Source organism: Denticeps clupeoides, chromosome 12 (genome assembly GCF_900700375.1).
Source record: "Denticeps clupeoides chromosome 12, fDenClu1.1, whole genome shotgun sequence".
Lineage (NCBI taxonomy): Eukaryota > Metazoa > Chordata > Actinopteri > Clupeiformes > Denticipitidae > Denticeps > Denticeps clupeoides.
This window is the reverse complement of record NC_041718.1, coordinates 22,405,473-22,429,493: the sequence shown is the minus strand read 5'-3', so window position 1 is coordinate 22,429,493 and position 24,021 is coordinate 22,405,473. Positions and strand designations below refer to the sequence as shown.

The window sequence follows — 24,021 nt, the reverse complement described above, 5'->3', positions numbered from 1 at the left end:
GAAATATTTTATTCCGATATTAAAAATACCATTTTCTAAAATGGGTTGTTCCTTTTTGGAGGGACGAATGAGAATTGCTGGTGTCTAGCTCTTGGATCAAAGTGCCTTCCAAGTAAAGTAAAGTATTTTGATAAAAATCATTCATGTTTAATGGAATCAGACCTGGTTGAAATATTCAAATGTTAGTTTCACCTTGTAAGTAACTGGTTATCTGCTGAGTTTGTAAAGATATGAATAAAAATGAATGGCAGCAGTGTCGTGTGTCTTCATAAAATCTGATTCCTCGCTCTATTATTCTTTATGAAAAGAAATACAACTGAAAATGACAACAGTAGACGTGAGTGTATAGAAAAAGGAACAATTACACTGATGTGGGTTTTTTAATTATTGTTATATTGAATATCTTAAACAAGTCAAAATATAAACTTTTTTTCGATCGTGATGATGGCTGCTAGAATCTAATTACTGTTAAAAAGTTAATAATTCAGTTGGTCCGTGTGGCCGTAGGAACGTAAGGTGACTTGAAGGACCTGCCTTGTTCCTCAGCGCGGTTCTGGGCGAGTGTGATATTATTTGCTCGTTTATTATGTACAGAAATGAACGTTTAGAGACACAGGAACCTCCTGCAGGCGAAGGGAGCAAGTTGGTCTCGTGGTTCGGCTTTCTTGCTCTTCCTGATCAGTCTTAAACCCGCTGACCATGTTGGCTGTTTGGTGTAAGAACACACGTCCTCAGAACTGAAAGACAAGAACACATAATTATGGGCATCTTAGTTTAAAACATGAACATGAATAAAACATGATGTGTGCAGTACATTTTTCAGGAACTCCTCCGCGACGATACGAGCTCGGGCATTCACCGACAACTTCATCTCACTGATCTCTTTGTCGATCTCCTCCATGAAGTGAATGACAAAGTCCACCAGCTTGTGCTTGTACATCTGCTCTGTGTGGAAGTTGGTGATGAGGAAGCTGATGTCGTAACCCTGGTGAGAATAAAAGGAGGTGCTTGTGTATTTTTATCTTCCTGGTTTGCAGTTATTTTAAGCAATTATTTTACTCACATCAACCGGCTTCCTCCTCAAGATGAAGAAGTTTTCAGCTCTCATCATCATGAAGCGCATGAACTTATGGCACAGGATCTTCTCGATCTCATCTGCCTGTGAGGACAATATGTTATGTGAGCATTTACCAGACGACCTTATTCAGAGCGACTTACAATCTGTAGTTACAGGGACAGTCCCCCCCTGGAGACACTCAGGGTTAAGTGTCTTGTTGAGGGACACGATGGTAGTAAGTGGGATTTGAACCTGGGTCTTCTGGTTCACAGGCAAGTGTGTAACCCGCTAGGCTACTACCACCAACCTGGTCACTACTAGTACCAGTCACATCCAGACTAGAGAAGGCTGGACAGCTCGTACCTGCTTGACGGCGATGCTGACTCGCACTGAATTGATGGAGCCCTCGATCAGGACCTTCTCCTTCTCATTACGACTGATCACCACCGGCTGCAGCAGCAGCTCTTTACTGCTCCTGCAAGCAGAGATATCGAAAGATGAGCTGCAAGCAGAGTAGTGACAGGGACAGGACAGGACAGGACAGTTCCCCAGGAGACACTGCTCACCTGACCTCCACCTCCGGCTTGTTGTGGCGCTCGACCACTTGGGAGGAGAAGTTCTCAAGACACAGGGCCGCCTGCAGGGTCGCCCGCACCGCGTTCAGGTAGGGCCGCAGAGTGGCTGTCTGGAGAGACACGACATCACATCACCTCGGGTTTAGCGCGCCTCTCACCATCTAATGTCACTTTTCGGAGAAACAGAAAACGACTCGCTGCGCGTTATCGACACGAAGGCTGCATTTTCATCACGTTACGAATTCAAAAAACAGCAGAATATGGGAATAATGTGAGACCCTCACCATTTTCAGTATTCAACGTAGAAGACGGAAGTGTTCATGCCACGCCCGCAGCTCCGGGCCACGCCCACTACCCGCAGGCAGCCAATCGCTTGATGGTGAAGATGACGTAGTCCTGCCACCCGCCATCTTATCCACTCATTTTCCTACCTTTCATCCTAAATCATGACTCTATGAACACGTACATATATATAAAATAATATATATCATGTCTATTTATATTAATATACAGTGGAGGGACGATGAGGGCGACAACACGGCAAAATACCGTGTAACCAACTTTACAATATTACAACCTATCAAATACTAAAGTCTGACAAAATATTCTGTATAAAGGGCAGGCCATAAACATTTTTAATTTTTGTGCAGCTACCGAATAATTCTAATAAACATTGCCGAGCTTGTACAACGTTCACTGCCGTCAGTGCGTAGACGGGACCATTACTTAAAAATACACAGGGGTGCGCTGCCCGAACAAATGAATATTATGCTTTTAACTGTATGTTTGAAACGACCCCCGAGTTCATATTTGACTGTACGTGCTGGATTCCGTCAGCGTTTCACATCCCTATGTGTGGACATGTGACGCCGGGGCTGGTGGTTCATGTCCGCCCCCCGCCCATCCTCAGATGGTATCGGCGGTAATGGATGCCCCTTCTCTGAGGTAAATACCGCGGTGCCAAATTAAACCGGACTGGCGTGTACGTGCTCTCAGGAATTCGCTCACATTCCTCATATTGTGACAGAAACTCTGCTGTCCAGCCCGGTTCAGCAGGCCGAGGGACACCATGACTGAGTTGAAGGACTGCCCGCCACTCAAGTACTACGACTTCAAGCCCGTGGAGCATGTGAAGGTGTGTCCGCGCTACACGGCCGTCCTCGGCCGGTCGGAGGACGATGGGATCGGGATCGAGGAGCTGGACACCCTGCAGCTGGAGCTGGAGACGCTGCTGTCCTCCGCGAACCGGCGTCTCCGAGCTCTGGAGGAGCAGAGGCAGGTGAGGAGGCTTCGTGTTCCACTGGCCGTCGGTGTGGCCGCCTGACCTGACGCCGCTCGGCTGTCTTCTCGTCTCCCCAGATTCTCACGGACTGGCAGGACAAGAAGGGGGACAAGAGGTTCCCCAAGCCGAAGGACTCGGACCTGTCCGTCACGTCGCGACATTCAAGGCCCAAGAAGCAGAAGCTGGATGGGAAGGGCAGCCACGGGGCCGGACCTGGACCTGGCCGGCCCAAATCCAAAAACCTGCAGCCCAAAGTCCCAGAGTACGGCGAGGACCCACAGGAGCTCCCACGCAACCCCAAAAACGACGCTCCCAACAGGTAAAAAGCAGCTCCTACGCAACCCCAAAAAAACAGCGCTCCCAACAGGTAAAAAGCAGCTCCTACGCAACCCCAAAAACGACGCTCCCAACAGGTAAAAAGCAGGATCATTATGCACAGATGGATTACTGCTAACTTCTAATAGGGTGGTAACTTCTAACTCGCCTATGAACCAGACGACCCGGGTTCAAACCCCACTTACTACCATCGTGTCCCTGAGCAGGACACTTAACCCTGAGTGTCTCCGGGGGGGGGGACTGTCCCTGTAACTACTGACTGTAAGTCGCTCTGGATAAGGGCGTCTCGTAAATGCTGTAAATGTAAATTTGTGTGTTTCAGATTTTGGGCCTCAGTAGAGCCATACTGTGCTGACATCACAAACGAAGAGATTCAGGTTCTCGAGGAACTCCTCAAAGCCCCAGATGATGAGGCTGAATATCATAAGGTGCTGCTTTATTTTATAAAGTCGCGCCGTTCACAGACGAGCGGCGGGCTGGTTTAACCGACTGGTTCCTGTGTTGCCAGATCCCTGCCTTGGGGAAGCATTATTCTCAGCGCTGGGCGCAGGAGGACCTGCTGGAGGAACAGAGGGAAGGAGCCAGGGCCAACGACAAGAAGAAGAGCATGATGGGACCCCTTTCAGAGCTGGACGCCAAGGGTGACTTCCCCGGGTTATTCTGACACATTTACATGGGTTAAAGGTCATGAGGGCCAGGAAACTTATTCTATTTTTGCAGATGTGGATGCCCTGCTCAAAAAGTCGGAGGCCCAGCACGAACCTCCAGAAGATGGCTGTCCCTTTGGCCCTCTGACCCAACGCCTGTTACAAGCACTGGTTGAGGTCAGATGTTGGGCCAGGACGGACCTGTATCTTCAGCTGTAACCAGGCCCCTGGAGTAACGGCCGTGTTGTTTGCAGGAGAACATCATATCGCCCATGGAAGATTCCCCCATTCCGGACATTCCAGGGAAGGATGATGGGGCCGGCACGTCGCCGCGCAGTCAGGGCAAGGCTTTCAGGTGAAGTCCTCCACATCAGCCCCAGACATCCACCGTGTGCCTTGTTCTGGTAAATTTACCGCATGTTGTGCGTTCCTGCAGTGTTCCACACACTCGGTCCCTGGAAGCGAGGATTAAAGAGGAACTGGTGTCACAGGGTCTCCTGGACTCTGAAGAGCGCCAGGGGGGCGCTGGTGAGTCTGAAGACGAGGTGCTTGCAGAGTTGCAGAAGAGGCAAGCGGAACTGAAGGCCCTGAGCGGCCATAACCGCGCCCGCAAACAAGAGCTTCTCCGGTGAGATATCATGATGTGAATTTCATCAGAACATCTGATTCTTGGAATGTGAATTTATTTTGTCCATTTACGCAGGTGGGCTCGAGAGGAGATGCGCAAACAGGAGCTTCGACGGAGAGTTCGGGTGGCAGATCTCGAAGTGATGGAGGTCTTCCGGCGCATCATGGCTGCCAGGCAGAAGAAACGCACGCCCACAAAGAAGGAGAAGGACCAGGCCTGGAAGGCCCTGAAGGAGCGTGAGAGCATTCTGAAGCTGCTGGATGGATGACCTGCTGCTTGTCTTACACTGAATAAACCAACCTGCCAGTGAAATGACACTACTGTGACTGATGCCAGATGCTGCCACCCTTGGGTGCCAATCATTGTACCATGATTTGCCTTTTTGTAAGAACGCCCAGATGCAACTAAATACCAGCATTCATGCATAAAAACACAAAAAATAATTCAGCATTGAATAAACATGCATGGTTACATCTTTTTAGTTTTAATACTATTGGATCATTTTAATACGATCATAAGTAAACAGCATTGTGATGTACAGTTTCTCTTCATGTTGTATTTAAGTGTCTGATTTATTAATGCCAAGGTTTCTGTATTGTAGTACAATAAAGCTCATGCGTGTTTCAGCATCCAACTCATGGTCAGTTGAAATATTAAAACGTTGTAGGATCTGTAACCGAATGAAGGAACGAGGCTCTCATTTCTGCGAATGAATGAACGAATCAAGCTGCAGTTTTGAACCGAATGAACGAACGAGGCTCTCATTTCTGCGACTGAATGAACGAATCAAGCTGCAGTTTTGAACCGAATGAAGGAACGAGGCTCTCATTTCTGCGAATGAATGAACGAATCAAGCTGCAGTTTTGAACCGAATGAACGAACGAGGCTCTCATTTCTGCGACTGAATGAACGAATCAAGCTGCAGTTTTGAACCGAATGAACGAACGAGGCTCTCATTTCTGCGACTGAATGAACGAATCAAGCTGCAGTTTTGAACCGAATGAACGAACGAGGCTCTCATTTCTGCGACTGAATGAACGAATCAAGCTGCAGTTTTGAACCGAATGAAGGAACGAGGCTCTCATTTCTGCGACTGAATGAACGAATCAAGCTGCAGTTTTGAACCGAATGAACGAACGAGGCTCTCATTTCTGCGAATGAATGAACGAATCAAGCTGCAGTTTTGAACCGAATGAAGGAACGAGGCTCTCATTTCTGCGACTGAATGAACGAATCAAGCTGCAGTTTTGAACCGAATGAACGAACGAGGCTCTCATTTCTGCGACTGAATGAACGAATCAAGCTGCAGTTTTGAACCGAATGAACGAACGAGGCTCTCATTTCTGCGACTGAATGAACGAATCAAGCTTGCAGTTTTGAACCGAATGAACGAACGAGGCTCTCATTTCTGCGAATGAATGAACGAATCAAGCTGCAGTTTTGAAACCGAATGAAGGAACGAGGCTCTCATTTCTGCGACTGAATGAACGAATCAAGCTGCAGTTTTGAAACCGAATGAACGAACGAGGGCTCTCATTTCTGCGAATGAATGAACGAATCAAGCTGCAGTTTTGAACCGAATGAACGAACGAGGCTCTCATTTCTCTTTCTGCGACTGAATGAACGAATCAAGCTGCAGTTTTTGAACCGAATGAACGAACGAGGCTCTCCATTCTGCGATTCTGAATGAACGAATCAAGCTGCAGTTTTGAACCGAATGAACGAACGAGGCTCTCATTTTCTGCGACTGAATGAACGAATCAAGCTGCAGTTTTGACCGATGAACGAACGAGGCTCCTCATTTCTGCGAATGAATGAACAATCAAGCTGCAGTTTTGAACCGAATGAAGGAACGAAGCTCTCATTTCTGCGACTGAATGAACGAATCAAGCTGCAGTTTTGAACCGAATGAACGAACGAGGCTCTCATTTCTGCGACTGAATGAACGAATCAAGCTGCAGTTTTGAACCGAATGAACGAACGAGGCTCTCATTTCTGCGACTGAATGAACGAATCAAGCTGCAGTTTGTACCGAATGAACGAACGAGGCTCTAATTTCTGCGACTGAATGAACGAATCAAGCTGCAGTTTTGAACCGAATGAACGAACGAGGCTCTCATTTCTGCGACTGAATGAACGAATCAAGCTGCAGTTTTGAACCGAATGAACGAACGAGGCTCTCATTTCTGCGACTGAATGAACGAATCAAGCTGCAGTTTTGAACCGAATGAACGAACGAGGCTCTCATTTCTGCGACTGAATGAACGAATCAAGCTGCAGTTTTGAACCGAATGAACGAACGAGGCTCTCATTTCTGCGAATGAATGAACGAATCAAGCTGCAGTTTTGAACCGAATGAAGGAACGAGGCTCTCATTTCTGCGACTGAATGAACGAATCAAGCTGCAGTTTTGAACCGAATGAACGAACGAGGCTCTCATTTCTGCGACTGAATGAACGAATCAAGCTGCAGTTTTGAACCGAATGAACGAACGAGGCTCTCATTTCTGCGACTGAATGAACGAATCAAGCTGCAGTTTTGAACCGAATGAACGAACGAGGCTCTCATTTCTGCGAATGAATGAACGAATCAAGCTGCAGTTTTGAACCGAATGAAGGAACGAGGCTCTCATTTCTGCGACTGAATGAACGAATCAAGCTGCAGTTTTGAACCGAATGAACGAACGAGGCTCTCATTTCTGCGAATGAATGAACGAATCAAGCTGCAGTTTTGAACCGAATGAACGAACGAGGCTCTCATTTCTGCGAATGAATGAACGAATCAAGCTGCAGTTTTGAACCGAATGAAGGAACGAGGCTCTCATTTCTGCGACTGAATGAACGAATCAAGCTGCAGTTTTGAACCGAATGAACGAACAAGGCTCTCATTTCTGCGAATGAATGAACGAATCAAGCTGCAGTTTTGAACCGAATGAAGGAACGAGGCTCTCATTTCTGCGACTGAATGAACGAATCAAGCTGCAGTTTTGAACCGAATGAACGAACGAGGCTCTCATTTCTGCGACTGAATGAACGAATCAAGCTGCAGTTGTGAACCGAATGAACGAACGAGGCTCTCATTTCTGCGACTGAATGAACGAATCAAGCTGCAGTTTTGAACCGAATGAACGAACGAGGCTCTCATTTCTGCGAATGAATGAACGAATCAAGCTGCAGTTTTGAACCGAATGAAGGAACGAGGCTCTCATTTCTGCGACTGAATGAACGAATCAAGCTGCAGTTTTGAACCGAATGAACGAACGAGGCTCTCATTTCTGCGAATGAATGAACGAATCAAGCTGCAGTTTTGAACCGAATGAACGAACGAGGCTCTCATTTCTGCGACTGAATGAACGAATCAAGCTGCAGTTTTGAACCGAATGAACGAACGAGGCTCTCATTTCTGCGACTGAATGAACGAATCAAGCGGCAGTTTTGAACCGAATGGAACGAACGAGGCTCTCATTTCTGCGACTGAATGAACGAATCAAGCTGCAGTTTTGAACCTAATGGAACGGAAACGGAGGCTCTCATTTCTTGCGAATGAATGAACGAATCAAGCTGCAGTTTTGAAACCGAATGACAGGAACGAAGCTCTCATTTCTGCGACTGAATGATGACGAATCAAGCTGCAGTTTTGAACCGAATGAACGAACGAGGCTCTCATTTCTGCGACTGAATGAACGAATCAAGCTTGCAGTTTTGAACCGAATGACGAACGAGGGCTCTCATTTCTGCGACTGAATGAACGAATCAAGCTGCAGGTTTTGAACCGAATGAACGAACGAGGCTCTCATTTCTGCGACTGAATGAACGAATCAAGCTGCAGTTTTGAACCGAATGAACGAACGAGGCTCTCATTTCTGCGACTGAATGAACGAACTCAAGCTGCAGTTTTGAAACCGAAATGAACGAACGAGGCTCTCATTTCTGCGACTGAATGAACGAATCAAGCTGCAGTTTTGAACCGAAATGAACGAACGAGGCTCTCATTTCTGCGACTGAATGAACGAATCAAGCTGCAGTTTTGAACCGAATGAACGAACGAGGCTCTCATTTCTGGACTGAATGAACGAATCAAGCTGCAGTTTTGAACCGAATGAACGAACGAGGCTCTCATTTCTGCGACTGAATGACGAATCACTCGCAGTTTTGAACCGAATGAACGAACGAGGCTCTCATTTCTGCGAATGAATGAACGAATCAAGCTGCAGTTTTTGAACGGAATGAAGGAACGAGGCTCTCATTTCTGCGACTGAATGAACGAATCAAGCTGCAGTTTTGAACCGAATGAAGGAACGAGGCTCTCATTTCTGCGACTGATAATGAACGAATCAAGCTGCAGTTTTGAACCGAATGAACGAACGAGGCTCTCATTTCTGCGACTGAATGAACGAATCAAGCTGCAGTTTTGAACCGAATGAACGAACGAGGCTCTCATTTCTGCGAATGATGAACGGAATCAAGCTGTCAGGTTTTGAACCGAATGAAGGAACGAAGCTCTCATTTCTGCGACTGAATGAACGAATCAAGCTGCAGTTTTGAACCGAATGAACGAACGAGGCTCTCATTTCTGCGAATGAATGAACGAATCAAGCTGCAGTTTTGAACCGAATGAAGGAACGAGGCTCTCATTTCTGCGACTGAATGAACGAATCAAGCTGCAGTTTGAACCGAATGAACGAACGATGGCTCTCATTTCTGCGACTGGATGAACGAATCAAGCTGCAGTTTTGAAACCGAATGAACGAACGAGGCTCCTTCATTTCTGCGACTGAATGAACGAATCAAGCTGCAGTTTTGAACCGAATGAACGAACGAGGCTCTCATTTCTGCGACTGATATGAACGAATCAAGCTGCAGTTTTGAACCGAATGAACGAACGAGGCTCTCAATTTCTGCGACTGAATGAACGAATCAAGCTGCAGTTTTGAAACCGAATGAACGAACGAGGCTCTCATTTCTGCGAATGAATGAAACGAATCAAGCTGCAGTTTTGAACCGAATGAAGGAACGAAGCTCTCATTTCTGCGACTGAATGAACGAATCAAGCCTGCAGTTTTGAACCGAATGAACGAACGAGGCTCTCATTTCTGGCCGACTGAATGAAACGAATCAAGCTGCAGTTTTGAACCGAAATGAACGAACGAGGCTCTCATTTCTGCGACTGAATGAACGAATCAAGCTGCAGTTTTGAACCGAATGAACGAACGAGGCTCTAATTTCTGCGACTGAATGAAACGAATCAAGCTGCAGTTTTTGAACCGAATGAACGAACGAGGCTCTCATTTCTGCGACTGAATGAACGAATCAAGCTGCAGTTTTGAACCGAATGAACGAACGAGGCTCTCATTTCTGCGACTGAATGAACGAATCAAGCTGCAGTTTTGAACCGAATGAACGAACGAGGCTCTCATTTCTGCGACTGAATGAACGAATCAAGCTGCAGTTTTGAACCGAATGAACGAACGAGGCTCTCATTTCTGCGAATGAATGAACGAATCAAGCTGCAGTTTTGAACCGAATGAAGGAACGAGGCTCTCAGTTTCTGCGACTGAATGAACGAATCAAGCTGCAGTTTTTGAAACCGAATGAACGGAACGAGGCTCTCATTTCTGCGACTGAATGAACGAATCAAGCTGGCAGTTTTTGAACCGAATGAACGAACGAGGCTCTCATTTCTGCGACTGAATGAACGAATCAAGCTGCAGTTTTGAACCGAATGACGAACGAGGCTCTCATTTCTGCGAATGAATGAACGAATCAAGCTGCAGTTTTAAACCGAATGAAGGAACGAGGCTCTCATTTCTGCGACTGAATGAACGAATCAAGCTGCAGTTTTTGAACCGAATGAACGAACGAGGCTCTCATTTCTGCGAATGAATGAACGAATCAAGCTGCAGTTTTGAACCGAATGAACGAACGAGGCTCTCATTTTCTGCGAATGAATGAACGAATCAAGCGTGCAGTTTTGAACCGAATGATAGGAACGAGGCTCTCATTTCTGCGACTGAATGAACGAATCAAGCTGCAGTTTGTTGAACCGAATGAACGAACAAGGCTCTCATTTCTGCGAATGAATGAGAACGAATCAAGCTGCAGTTTTTGAACCGAATGAAGGAACGGGCTCTCATTTCTGCGACTGAATGAACGAATCAAGCTTGCAGTTTTGAACCGAATGAACGAACGAGGCTCTCATTTCTGCGACTGAATGAACGAATCAAGCTGCAGTTTTGAACCGAATGAACGAACGAGGGCTCTCATTTCTGCGACTGAATGAACGAATCAAGCTGCAGTTTTGAACCGAATGAACGAACGAGGCTCTCATTTCTGCGAATGAATGAAACGAATCAAGCTGCAGTTTGAACCGAATGAAGGAACGAGGCTCTCATTTTCTGCGACTGAATGAACGAATCAAGCTGCAGTTTTGAACCGAATGAACGAACGAGGCTCTCATTCTGCGAATGAATGAACGAATCAAGCTGCAGTTTTTGAACCGATATGAACGAACGAGGCTCTCATTTGCTCTGCGACTGAATGAACGAATCAAGCTGCAGTTTTGAAACCGAATGAACGAACGAGGCTCTCATTTCTGCGACTGAATGACGAATCAAGCTGCAGTTTTGAACCGAATGAACGAACGAGGCTCTCATTTCTGCGACTGAATGAACGAATCAAGCTGCAGTTTTGAACCGAATGAACGAACGAGGCTCTCATTTCTGCGAATGATAATGAACGAATCAAGCTGCAGTTTTGAACCGAATGAAGGAACGAAAAGCTCTCATTTCTGCGACTGAATGAACGAATCAAGCTGCAGTTTTTGAACCGAATGAACGAACGAGGCTCTCATTTCTGCGACTGAATGAACGAATCAAGCTGCAGTTTTGAACCGATGAACGAACGAGGCTCTCATTCTGCGACTGGAATGAACGAATCAAGCTGCAGTTTTTGAACCGATAATGAACGAACGAGGCTCTCTTCTGCGACTGAATGAACGAATCAAGCTGCAGTTTTGAACCGAATGAACGAACGAGGCTCTCATTTCTGCGACTGAAAGGAACGAGTCAAGCTGCAGTTTTGAACCGAATGAACGAACGAGGCTCTCATTTCTGACGAATGAATGAACGAATCAAGCTGCAGTTTTGAACCGAATGGAAGAACGATGCTCTCATTTCTGCGACTGAATGAACGAATCAAGCTGCAGTTTTGAACCGAATGAACGAACGCGGCTCTCATTTCTGCGACTGAATGAACGAATCAAGCTGCAGTTTTGAACCGAATGAAAGAACGAGGCTCTCATTTCTTGGACTGAATGAACGAATCAAGCTGCAGTTTTTGAACACGAATGAACGAACGAGGCTCTCATTTCTGCGAATGAATGAACGAATCAAGCTGCAGTTTTGGAAACCGAATTGAAGGAACGAGGCCTCATTTCTGCGACTGAATGAACGAATTCAAGCTGACAGTTTTGAATCGAGATGAACGAACGAGGCTCTCATTTCGCGACTGAATGAACGAATCAAGCTGCAGTTTTGAACCGAAATGAACGAACGAGGCTCTCATTTCTGCGACTGAATGAACGAATCAAGCTGCAGTTTTTGAACCGATGATGAACGAACGAGGCTCTCATTTTGCGAATGAATGAACGAATCAAGCTGCAGTTTTGAACCGAATGAAGGAACGAAGCTCTCATTTCTGCGACTGAATGAACGAATCAAGCTGCAGTTTTGAACCGAATGAAACGAACGATGGCTATCATTTCTGCGAATGAATGAACGAATCAAGCTGCAGTTTTGAACCGAATGAAGGAACGAGGCTCTCATTTCTGCGACTGAACTGAACGAATCAAGCTGCAGTTTTGAACCGAATGAGGAACGAGGCTCTCATTTCTGCGAATGGAATGAACGAATCAAGCTGCAGTTTTGAACCGAATGAACGAACGAGGCTCTCATTTCTGCGACTGAATGAACGAGTCAAGCTGCAGTTTTGAACCGAATGAAACGAAACGCTGCTGTCGTTTCCGTAGCGGGACTTTTACTGTCCGCGTTACCACCGGAAGTGCCGTCTTTTACGCCGATAATGGTTTTATTTAACCTATTTCGCTGCGAAACGACAACCAGCTCATCTCACTGAAGCGCTGCTTTAGCTAATTTAAACTAGCTGGTTAACGGTACTTAAATAACGTAAACGTCAAATCGCGAAATAATAAATATTGGCGAGACGACGTGACCGCAGTCCGGAAGATGTGCGGCCGGACCGCTGCACGTTGGCGCCGGGGGAGGTGAGCCGGGTCCGCCAGGTACCGGGACCGCGAAGGGTCCCGCCGGCGGGCTCCGCAGTGGAGGGACGGGGACGCGGACAAGTACCGGCCTTCTCTACAACAAGAGCCCCCAGTCCTTCAGCCCCGTGCTGCTGTCCCGCAGCCACTTCCAGAAGGTGACGCCGGGAGCGCAGGGTACTGATGGAGGCGGCTCTGATTGAGACGCGGCTTTAACGGGGTCTCCCTGCAGGACGCTCCCACGGACGAGGTGCGTCCTGGCCGCGATGCGCTGGGGTCTGGTCCCGTCGTGGTTCCGAGAGAGCGACCCCAGCAAAATGCAGTTCAGCACCAGCAACTGCCGCGGCGAGGGCCTTGCTGGAGAAGAAAGTCCTACAAGGTACCTGCTCCAGCTGCTCCTCCAGCTCCTCCAGGCCTGGAGCCTGAGCGCTGCACCACCAGGTGTGTGTTTGTGTGTCAGGATCCGCTGCTCAGGGGACCAGCGCTGCGTGGTTCTAGCCGATGGCTTCTACGAGTGGAGGAGGCAGGAGAAGGACAAGCAGCCCTTCTTCATCTACTTTCCCCAGGAGCAGAGCTCCGTCTCACCAGCGAAAGACCAGAAGGTGAGTGCGGTGAACCCCGCCTGACCGTGAAAATGCCTGCTGCTGACCGATATTCCCCATTCAGGACGGCGGTGGATGGACCCGGGTGGCGGCTGCTGACCATCCGCCGGCCTGTTTGACCGCTGGACTCCTCCCTCGGGCGGCGAGGTGCTCTACACCTACACCGTCATCACGGTCCAGGCCTCCAGTGACCTGCAGAGCATCCACGACCGGTACGACCCGCCCAGCTCGTACACGTTTTTAACCATCGTTTACTAGAATGTGAATTGTGCGGCAGGATGCCGGCGGTGCTGGACGGAGAAGAAGAGGTCCGGCGCTGGCTGGACTTCGGCGAGGTGCCCTCCCTGGAAGCACTTCACCTGCTGACGCCCAAGAACTGCTTGACCTTTCACCCCGTTTCCCCCATTTGTGAACAATTCCCGCAACGACTCGGCAGAGTGCATTCAGCCCGCCGATACTGGACACAAAAAGGTGCGGCGCAACACCTGCTCACCTCGAAATGAATTCACCTCCGTCCAAAAAACGCCGGTACATTACAGCATTTACCAGACGCCCGTATCCAGAGCGACTTACAATCAGTAGTTACAGGGGACAGTCCCCCCCTGGAGCAATTTTAGGGTTAAGTGTCTTGCTCAGGGACACAATGGTGGTAAGTGGGATTTTGAACCTGTGACTCTAGTCTTCTGGTTATAGGCGAGTGTGTTACCCGCTAGGCTACGTGATGCGTTGTCGTGGTTTTAACGGAAACTCACGCTTCCCCCCCCGTCCAGACGCCGGACACCTCGGCGAGCAGCAGGATGATGATGAAGTGGCTGAAGAGGAAGGAACCGGAGGATCTCCAGCAGGCTGAACAGGCCACGCCCCCGAAACGGGCCACACCGGCCGGGCTCATCCAGCGGTGGCTCCAAGGCGGCAAGTCGCCGTGAACCTCAACCAGCTGCTCGGCTTTTATGTTTGTGACACGTTAAAGTGAAATTAAAATGCTTGTTTTTCATGTGTGGATTTGCACATTTCTCAAATATTTCATACATGCTGAAGAACAGTGGAACAGCCACTAGGCAGCGGTGATCTAGCGGTTGAGGAAGTGGACCGTAATCAGAAGGTCGCCGGTTCAAATCCCGACCTGCCACGGTGCCACTGAGGTCCCCTTGATGAAGGTCCCGTCCCCACACACGCCGTGTCATGGTGCCCACTGTCACCAAGGGTGATGGTTAAATACAGAGGACACGTTTCACCGTGTTGCACCGTGTGCTGTGCATCACTTCACTTTAGGAGAAGAACCACAACTTTCACTATTCAACAACATTTTATTTCTTTTCCAAACACACCATGCGGAAGGTTTAGTTTCCCTATTTTCTTATCGTCAAGTGATTGTTTCCAGTTAATAATAATAATAATAATAATTAGTAATAATAAACCGACAGTAAAAGATCCGGATGGCGACGACGTTGGTGTTTTTCCGCCAATCTGAGCGAGCGGTTTTTGAAGCAGGTGGACGTGTACGAGTCTGGCAACATGGAGGCAGACGATTAAAAGACGAGTTCTAGTCCCCTCCCTCCACTCCCCATTGGCTATCTGAGTCTGCGGATGAGTGATGTCATCTTGGACTTGTGGGTCATTTGGACCTTAAGTGTTAGAAGTGACGCGTTCGGTCACAGGAACCTGCCCACGCTGCCACGCCCACCTGCTTCATGCGAGCTGCAGGTCTGCGGCGAATTGTTAATGGTTCTGATGCAGGAGACACACACATCACATCATTAACCTTTCAATCCTGATCTTCTACATCTTCATTAGCACTGAATCCCGTTAAAGTGTTCCCGCGTTGTGACAGACGACGACGTTACTTCTGTGTTCTTCTTGTGGATGTGAGGACGCTGGGGGGCGGGGCCCGGGCGGGGCGGGGCGGGCGTCCTGGACCCTCAGCAGTGCACGACTCTGTGACGCCTTTTGCCGGCTCCATCCTGTCCAGTTTGATGGGCTCCGGGAACTCGTTGTACAGCTCCACCTCGGTCTCCTGCCGGGGAGAAAGGAGGCGGGTGGAGGGCAGGGGGGGGCGGCGCCATTGGCGTCCGGCTGCGGCGCCCCGGCTCCGTACCTGTTTGAGGGCGTTTGCGGGCGATGGGTCTGGAAGGCCTGCTCCACGTTGATGGCCTCCTTGGCGCTGTCTCGAAGTACGGATGTTGTTCTTACTCTGGCACCAAACCTGCGCGCGTTTGGTGGTCACCTGCAAGGCACGAGGCGTTTATTACCCCGCGCCGCTACTCACAGAACCGGAGGTTCCGCGCTTTTCATCCCCCACCTGCCGGTTTCCAGTCGATTTTGTTGCCAAGCACCACGAACGGGAAGTTGTTTTCTTGGTCGCGAGGGACTGGCCTGGATCAGGAACTCGTCCCTCCAGCTGTCCAGCGTCTTGAAGGTGTTTTGAGCGGTTGACCTCGAACACCAACACGCAGCAGTCGCGCCGCGGTTAGTAGAAGGCCACGCCAGCGACTGGAATCGCTCCTGGCCTGCTGTGTCCCAGATCTGAAAGACAGGAACGCCGCAGAGACGCCGTCAGAGCTGACGATAAAATGGAACATTAGCACCCAGAAACACGTTTTCAGTGAAGGTGGTAATAATGTTGATATGTGGAGATGTTGTGGAAAGAACTGAAGGTCGGTGAAGGTCTAAATAAAGATCTACAGATGGAGAACAACATGTACTGCTGACAAACTCTTTTGGCATGTTGGACATTCGTTTTATTTCTGCTGTTTTAATGGATAATCCAGCAGGAAAAGGTGAGAAGTGGACCTTGCATTGTGACGAGCCGGTCGTCCACCATCACTTCTTTTGTCAGGAAAATCAGCTCCTATTGTGGCTTTTGTACTGATTACTGAATTTCTTATTGACGTATTGATTCATCAGGGACGTCTTGCCGACTCTGCAACGGAGAACAAAGACCAGTTTCATCAGACGAGCAGGAGATAAAGTCCCAGGAGACAGTTCAGACTAGGACGTGCATGATGGCAACCATCTCCGGTTCTCTCACCCCGAGTCTCCCAGGATGATGACTTTGAGGAAGGACCTTCTTCCTGGACGTCATCCTGTCACAGCTGCAGAGACAAACAAGTCAAATCAAGTGACCACTCCATGCCGAAGAAAAATAACTAATCAATCGGGGAGTGTGTATTGGCAAGGATGTCACTAAACACGCAGGGCTGACACGCCCGGGAAGATGGGCAGGGGTGGGGCTGCACAACACTTTTAACACAAAACAGATATATAAAAGCTCGTATGAATGAAAGTGAAGTGATTGTCACTTGTGATACACGGTTGTCACGGTGAAACGTGTCCTCTGCATTTAACCATCACCCTGAGTGAGCAGTGGGCACCATGTCATGCGCCCGGGGAGCAGCGTGTGGGGACGGTGCTCTGCTCGGTGGCACCTCAAACCTGCAACCTTCCCATTAAAGGGGGCTCCTGCTGACAGGACACCACTGACCCAACTATAACATGTAATCGGAAGGTTGCCGGTTCGAATCCCGATCCGCCAAGGTGCCACTGAGCAAAGTTCTGTCCCCACACACTGCTCCCCTCCCTGGGTTAAATACAGAGGACATTTTGTTGTGTCACCGTGTGCTGCAGTGTTTCAAAATGACAATCACTTCAGCAGAAACCCTCTATCCAAGCCCAGCACCATTTATTCCTTTCTGGCTTTATAAACGTGCTGTACATGATGTTACCAGTATGGGAAACATGACCAAGGCCCCGCCCCCTTCCCCCTTCTCTGATTGGCTTCTGATTGCACATCTTAAATATACTGGCAGATCACTGGATGAACCTGATTTTTATTTATTAATTTGTGCAAAGTGCCCAGCAGTACAGCGCCATCTACAGGAGTGGAGGTTGTAGTTGCACGCTGACCTCACTAAAGAAAACGCTCAACAGCACCACCCGGTGGACTCAACAAAAATATTAATATATCTGGTTTTCCTGTATTGATGCAATATCACCACGTAAAACATGCGAGTAATTGTAGCTGTACCGATATTTTCTTACACCCCTACTAATCAATAAGCAATCATTTATAATTAACCTTATATTACATTTGGTTATAAATAAACATAATTGGGATGTAAAGCAGCTGTTGAAACGCACTGAAACATCCTGGCTGCTTATTGGATTGAATAAACGCTTTGTGCAGCGCTGATATTCTCTCAGACCAGTCATGTGGTCCATATGAAAACCACTGGGTCACAAGACACACACACACACATCAGGCCTGGAGATAAACCCTACACTTCCTCACAGATATTAACCCCGGTCACGTCAATCTGGAGTCAGTGACAGCTGGGCTGTGATTGGCTGTTGGGTTGTGAGGGGCGTCAGATGGACAGGCCGATGCGGGAAATCCATCTGAGAACATTTGATATGGGGAACAGCAAGTCCCCGATCAGAAAACAGACAAGTAAACAACGATAAACCAAAGTGATGCTTGACATTCAACATTGTCCTCCCTGATCAGAATTCACTAGCCTTGATCAGCACTGAGTACAAGAAGACTGATAAGATGATGGGGATGATGAGAGCATTTTAACCCGATGCTCTCAGGCCTCCTCCGCCGCGAAACTTCATACTAGACTTTTAATAAAGACCAGGGCAGTGGTGGCCCAATCCCAAACCGCCCAGGTGACAGTCACCAAGGGGGATGGTTTCATACAGAGGACACATTCACCTTGAATCACTTCACTTTTCATCCACATCCTCAAAACATGTTCCTCCGACAGCACGCTTCCCTGAACGGATTGCCATCCAGAAAGACGTTACTTACATAAAGCGTGAATTTCGTGGGGGGAAAAGGAATGAAATATTCATACAAATCCCGGGAGGGAATATCTGATGCCGTCCTGTAGCTTTTTATGAAGGAGTTTGCGGCTAATCTGAAGCCCATGACAGGCGCCAAATCCCGGTCACATGGCGCGACAGTCCCGTCCACACCAGAGCCGGGCTTTTTTGCACGCTGACGCGGGTCTCCGCCACTGCAATACATTTCTGATGCACGACTTAATACGCACATTTATAGAAGAAAACCACCGCGCACTGACAGCGGCGAGCCTGTATGCTAACTAGCCGCTCCGCACTCGGGCCTGGACCTCGTACATGGAATAAAAGTCGCTGTGTGCGGTTATAACAGGAACGTAGGTTGAGATAAAGAGTCCTCCACTCGTCTGTTTGCGGAACGGGATGGTCCCCCGGCGGTGTAATAATCTAGCGGCCTAATTACACATCGCTGTTAGCTTAGCCGGGAAGCTAGCGCCACCTCAGCTCGGTTAGCCAGCGACGTGACAACTAGTTACAGTCAGTCAACAGAAACTAGTCGTGCGCCGGGAGGAGGAATTACGCCCTGAAATCGAACTACGTACGACGGCGCCGTTTTAAACGTGGTGGTGAAACGGGAGACATGGAGGCCGTGGAACCTGGAGGAATTCTTACCTCTGAGATGAAACGTCGTGCCGGTGTAACTTTACCCGGGCTCGGCCGCTGCGGTCCCGCACTAAAGAACGAACTAACCCGCCCTGTCCGGCCCTTTCTTTACCTCCGTCGTTACTCTACTCTACTCTACTAAAAACAAGTCCTCGTAACCGAGTGCTAGCAGCCAGCGTCCGTGCTGAAGGGTCGGGATGTGAAATCGGCTCCCGCCACAGAGCTACAGCTTCCCGGCCGCCGCAGCAGGCCTGGCGACTGCGGAGACCGATCTAGAAACTCTGCTGCTATGTCCACGTTGGCCACGCCCCTCTGCGTGTTGTTGTAAACATGTCGGCTTCGATGGCGTGAAGCCTAGAACATAAAATTCCGATCGAGTATTTATTGCGTGAATAATGTAATAATGACGTTTATTCAGCTCACACGTAGATCCTACCTACCTGTGGATGTTAAAATGACCCGAGGTTTTGCTGTTTCTGTGCCCTTTTCGTGTTTGTGTGAATCAGAAAAATTTATTAAGTGTGGCACAATCATGAGTTTAAAATCAGCAGATGCATCCCTTTTATTATTCTAGACAAGAATAAAAAGATGAATAATGTCATAATTTATTCTCCCCGCCACGTTGCGTCACCGGACGTACGAAAGAATGGCGCGTCATCATTCTGACTTCCGGGTTAGGTGCGCATGCGCAGTCTGCCCGCCTCGCCTCCATAGTTCGGCCTTTCTCGCAGCGGCGTGAGTTTGAATAAAAGAAGAAGAAGAATCAGGGCGGAAATGCTGCGTCTGTCCGTCCCCGCGTACGTCGCGCTGCTCGGCGGCTTCCTCGCCTGCGCGGCGGCGGCCGGCGGCGGCCTGGTGAACGAGGAGGTGAAGCGCACGGTGGACCTGACCACGCACCTGGCCAAGATCACGGCGGAGATCCTGCTGGCCAACGAGGGGGACGCGGCGGCGCACAGCTTCACCGTGGGCCTGGAGGCCGAGCTGGCGCCGCACCTGGCCTACATCGGCGCGGCCGTGAGTATCAAAAAGCGCCTCCTGCTGCGCTTTTATTTGGTTTATTCGGTTCGGACCGACCGGCGACACGTCAGCGTTCCCCGCGGGACCCACTTCCGCCTCCGCGCAGGCAGCCACGCCCCCTTCTCATTCCTGGCGCGTAACGTCCAGAGGCTTCCTACATTTACATTACATTTACAGCATTTTATCATTTACAGCATTCCTCCCTCATCATCCCAACCTGCACCGTCTCCCACTTACATTTGCAGCTTTTATCAGACTACAATCAGTAGTTACAGGGACAGTCCCCCTGGAGACACTCAGGGTTAAGTGTCTTGCTCAGGGACACGATGGTAGTAAGTGGGATTTGAACCTGGGTCTTCTGGTTCATAGGCGAGTGTGTTACCTACTAGGCTACTACCACCCTGGGATGTCTCCCAGCATCCTCAGCATCCCAATGCAAAATCTGTCCATCCCTGTCACCCCCAAATGCAGATCTCAGCATCTGAAAGTCCCCTTTTGTCCCTGAACAAGGTTCAAATTAGACTATTATTTACTGGTATTTAGGTAATTTTCGGGGTGCAGGCGTGATGTTCCTCATGTTTGTAATAAATTATAGCAGCTCTAGACGAGGATGTAAAAGTCGTTACATCTGTACATGGTCTCTGTCCAGCTGAAAGGTGAAGAGGAGGAAGAAGATGGCACGCTGGAGCTCACAGAGACAAATGTCAAAGGTCAAAGGTGAGAGCAGATAGTTTAAAAGAGCTGAGTTGCTACTTTGGATGAGTGTGGACTAATTGGTGCTCTGTTTGTAGTGGGAAGTTCTTCAAGGTGGAGCTGCCATCCGCCCTGGCGCCGGGCGGGAAGCTGCAGGTGAAGGTGGAGACCGTGCTGACCCACGTGCTGAAGCCGTTCCCCACCCACATCACGCAGGCCGAGAGGCAGCTGGTGGTGTTCCAGGGCAACCATTACCTCTACTCTCCGTACCTCACCCGCATCCAGAGCAGCCGCGTCCGGCTGGCGTCCAAGAACGTGGAGACCTACACCAAGCTGGGCAACCCCAGCAAGAACGACGAGATGATCGAGTACGGACCATTCCGCGACGTGGCTCCCTTCACCCAGGTGGACATTTTACTCCCCTCCCGTCCGGTAGCCTTTCCTGCTCTAATTTCGTCCATTGGTGAACCTGTGACACGTTCTGCTTTTAGGACGTGATGAAGATCCACTACGAGAACAACACGCCCTTCCTGACCATCAGCAGCATCACGCGCACCATCGAGGTGTCCCACTGGGGCAACATCGCCGTGGAGGAGACCATCGACCTGCGGCACACCGGCGCCGACCTGAAGGGTCCCTTCTCACGCTACGACTACCAGAGGCAGTCGGACAGCGGCATCTCCTCCATCAAATCCTTCAAGGTCCCAGCGCAGGACTCGTCTCCGAACACTCACCTTCTCTTCTTGTAACGGTTGAATTCTGAACGCCGGTTCTTCTCCCTGCAGACCATCCTGCCCGCCTCGGCCCAGGACGTGTACTACCGCGACGAGATCGGCAACATCTCCACCTCGCACCTGCAGGTCCTGGAGGACTCCGTGGAGGTGGAGGTGCGGCCGCGCTTCCCCCTGTTCGGGGGCTGGAAGACCCACTACCTGATCGGCTACAACCTGCCCAGCTACGAGTACCTCTACGCTCTGGGTGCGGCGCGTCCCGCTCGCCGCCGGCTGCTTCATACGCGCCCGTGCGGTAAATAACCCGTCCTGTTGGTCCGCAGGCGACCAGTACGCCCTGAAGATGAGGCTGCTGGACCACGTCTACGATGACCAGGTTATCGACCTCCTGACGGTGAAGATCGTCCTGCCGGAGGGCGCGAGGTGAGGACACGCCCTCTCCTTTTCTAATATACCTCACCCGCCGCGACGCCCGCTTCTAACCGAGTTTGTGACAGGAACGTTCACATGGACACGCCGTACAACATCGACCGCGATCCTGATCAGCTGCACTACACCTATCTGGACACGTTTGGGTCGTCCAGTGATTGTGGCCACCAAAAGGAACCTGGTGGAGCAGCACATCCAGGACATGGTGGTAAGCGTGTCCCCCGTCCATTAATTTACCTCAATTTCATATTTATTCACCAAATGTTCGATGTCCTCCCTGCCAGGTCCATTACACCTTCAATAAAATCCTGATGCTGCAGGAGCCCCTGCTGGTGGTTGGAGCTTTCTACATCCTCTTCTTCACAGTCATCATCTACGTACGCAATGGACTTCTCCCATCACCAAGGTGCCCCTCCCTTCTGTTACAGACCGCCGTTACCCAATCTCCGCCCGCGTTATGGAAGTCTGTCTGTCCCCCGCCAGGACCCGGCGGCGGAGGTGCGGATGAAGGTGGCCTCCATCACGGAGCAGGTGCTGACCCTGGTCAACAAGCGGCTGGGTCTGTACCGCCACATGGACGAGGTGGTGAACCGCTACAAGCAGTCCCGCGACTCCGGCGCCCTCAACAGCGGCCGCAAGGCCCTGGAGACCAGCCACCGCGCCCTGACCAACGACATCAACTCCCTGCAGGTCCGGCTGAAGGCTGAGGGCTCCGACCTGGCTGAGAAGGTGCGTGCGGAGCTCTGATGTGTGTGTAGAATGGATGATGCTGCATGTGGACATGGACTTGGTTTAGTTCAAAACTACTTTTTACCGAGAACTCATCTGAGACTGACGATGCTGCAGGTGGCGGAGCTGCAGAAGCTGGACGGCCAGGTGAAGGACCTGGCGTGCCGGTCCTGCCAGGAGGCGGAGCGCTTGGTGGTAGGGAAGGTGAAGAAGGAGGCGTACATCGAGAACGAGAAGGGCCTGACCGGCAGGAGGCTGGAGCTGGTGTCGCGCATCGACGGCCTGCTGGACGCCTTGTAATTCCCGACACGAGAACGATGCCCTCCTCACGGCCCCGCCCCGCCCCGCCCCCGCCCTCCCACGTGTGCATCAACCCCACATGTGCCTTTGTGTTTCGGCCTGTGTGACGTCGGTCACCGCAGCACCACTTGGGTGGGAGGGTTCTAGCGCGGCACCATTACGTTTTTTTTTTGTTTTTTTTTTTTCTGAGGACATTCGCAGTAACCGTGACCCCTGGGCTCTTACGAGTTTGTCACTGACCAATTCGGCCGCAGTTTTTTTTTTTTTTTTGCATATATCAATGTTTTTCGTACATTTTCTACAAGGTTTGTGTGTTTTTTTCTTTCCCATCATCGTTCATATAATAATGGTTGTGCGTGAGGTTGGGATTCATGTGTTCTCCTCAGACTAAAGTGGCAGTAAAACAATTTTGAAATAAAATCAGTTGTCAATGAAATTGTATTTATTTTATTTGTGTGTTGAACTGTCCTGAAGGGGGCACTCACACTCCACACAGCTCCTTACACTGACTGGGTGTCAGAGGTCAACGTTATTCTTGTTTACGGTTTAAAACCGAGGTACGTAATATGTCTAACACGGTTTAAAGTGAAATGATGTCATTTAACTGGTGACCACGCCCAGAAACCTCTCACTCCGAGACAAACGGGGGGCGTGGTGGCCGAGGCCAGCCGCGGGTCACAGCTTTCCCTGCAGGGTCACACAAGGTCAAGCCCAGTCATTTCCTGTGCCGCAACAACAAGGCCCATTCTATTCGCCGCCGTGATATCGCACGTATATTGTGTGTGCCGCACAATAATCATTCTGCGTGGCGCGCTGGAGGAAAGCGAAGACAATGTCTGTTCGCGCCGATGCCTGGACAGGGACGCCACACAATGGCCGCTGCTTTATATGTTTGTGCTACGGTGCGGGTTTTTGCCGCGAAACGGGTGGGAAAAGTCGCCCAGATTCATTCTCTCGGATTCGGGTCATCATGGCCGTGGCTGGTTCACCTGTAGCACATCCACAAAAATCCCAGCATTCCACACGCCAAACACTTTTATAATGTCGGCACCGGTCCGAGAGTAAAATATAATCCTGTCCTTTTCTTTCATTAATAACTTTCTTATCGTAATCGTTTGTGCGAATTTCTACCAAATTCCTGTACTGGATGATTCTGATTACAGAAACGCTGGATTCCAGCGTCACAGCAGTATGTGAGAAAAAGAGGAGGTACAACCAAGTGACACACAAAGACCCGGGTTCAACCCCCCCACTT

The 24,021-nt window shown here is 49.7% G+C and overlaps 3 protein-coding genes and 2 pseudogenes across 4 annotated transcripts; 3 read left to right on the top strand and 2 right to left on the bottom strand.

Annotated features, from left to right (window-relative positions):
- Positions 1-342: 342 nt before the first annotated feature.
- LOC114801243 (actin-related protein 2/3 complex subunit 4-like) lies at positions 343-2,037 on the bottom strand. Its single transcript, XM_028999300.1, has 6 exons — positions 1,917-2,037; positions 1,624-1,742; positions 1,421-1,532; positions 1,064-1,159; positions 815-985; positions 343-737 (listed from the first exon to the last, which is right to left on the bottom strand). Exons 1-6 carry the CDS (start codon positions 1,917-1,919, stop codon positions 732-734), a joined length of 507 nt encoding a protein of 168 aa, XP_028855133.1. The 5' UTR covers positions 1,920-2,037; the 3' UTR covers positions 343-731.
- A 414-nt stretch (positions 2,038-2,451) lies between these two features.
- Positions 2,452-5,154, top strand: tada3l (transcriptional adaptor 3 (NGG1 homolog, yeast)-like). 2 transcript variants are annotated; one of them, XM_028999298.1, is made up of 9 exons: positions 2,452-2,577; positions 2,660-2,911; positions 2,992-3,233; positions 3,573-3,678; positions 3,759-3,891; positions 3,971-4,074; positions 4,152-4,252; positions 4,334-4,525; positions 4,601-5,154. In XM_028999298.1, the coding sequence occupies exons 1-9, from the start codon at positions 2,518-2,520 to the stop codon at positions 4,791-4,793; spliced, it is 1,383 nt and encodes a 460-aa protein (XP_028855131.1). In that variant the 5' UTR covers positions 2,452-2,517; the 3' UTR covers positions 4,794-5,154. The 2 variants fall into 2 exon arrangements, with proteins under 2 accessions (XP_028855131.1, XP_028855132.1); XM_028999299.1 differs by having other exon boundaries at positions 2,491-2,577; positions 2,676-2,911.
- Positions 5,155-8,976: 3,822 nt separating this feature from the next.
- On the top strand, positions 8,977-14,330 carry LOC114801041 (embryonic stem cell-specific 5-hydroxymethylcytosine-binding protein-like; annotated as a pseudogene).
- Positions 14,331-15,056: 726 nt separating this feature from the next.
- LOC114801040 (ras-related protein rab7-like) lies at positions 15,057-16,486 on the bottom strand (annotated as a pseudogene).
- Positions 16,487-19,529: 3,043 nt separating this feature from the next.
- On the top strand, positions 19,530-22,823 carry LOC114800447 (dolichyl-diphosphooligosaccharide--protein glycosyltransferase subunit 1-like). The gene is given in 12 exon segments (XM_028997834.1): positions 19,530-19,881; positions 20,534-20,601; positions 20,676-20,982; positions 21,069-21,278; positions 21,363-21,555; positions 21,632-21,731; positions 21,806-21,881; positions 21,883-21,945; positions 22,022-22,129; positions 22,132-22,143; positions 22,221-22,466; positions 22,584-22,823. Coding segments are annotated over 12 exon segments (1,806 nt in total). The 5' UTR covers positions 19,530-19,641; the 3' UTR covers positions 22,767-22,823.
- Positions 22,824-24,021: the final 1,198 nt, after the last annotated feature.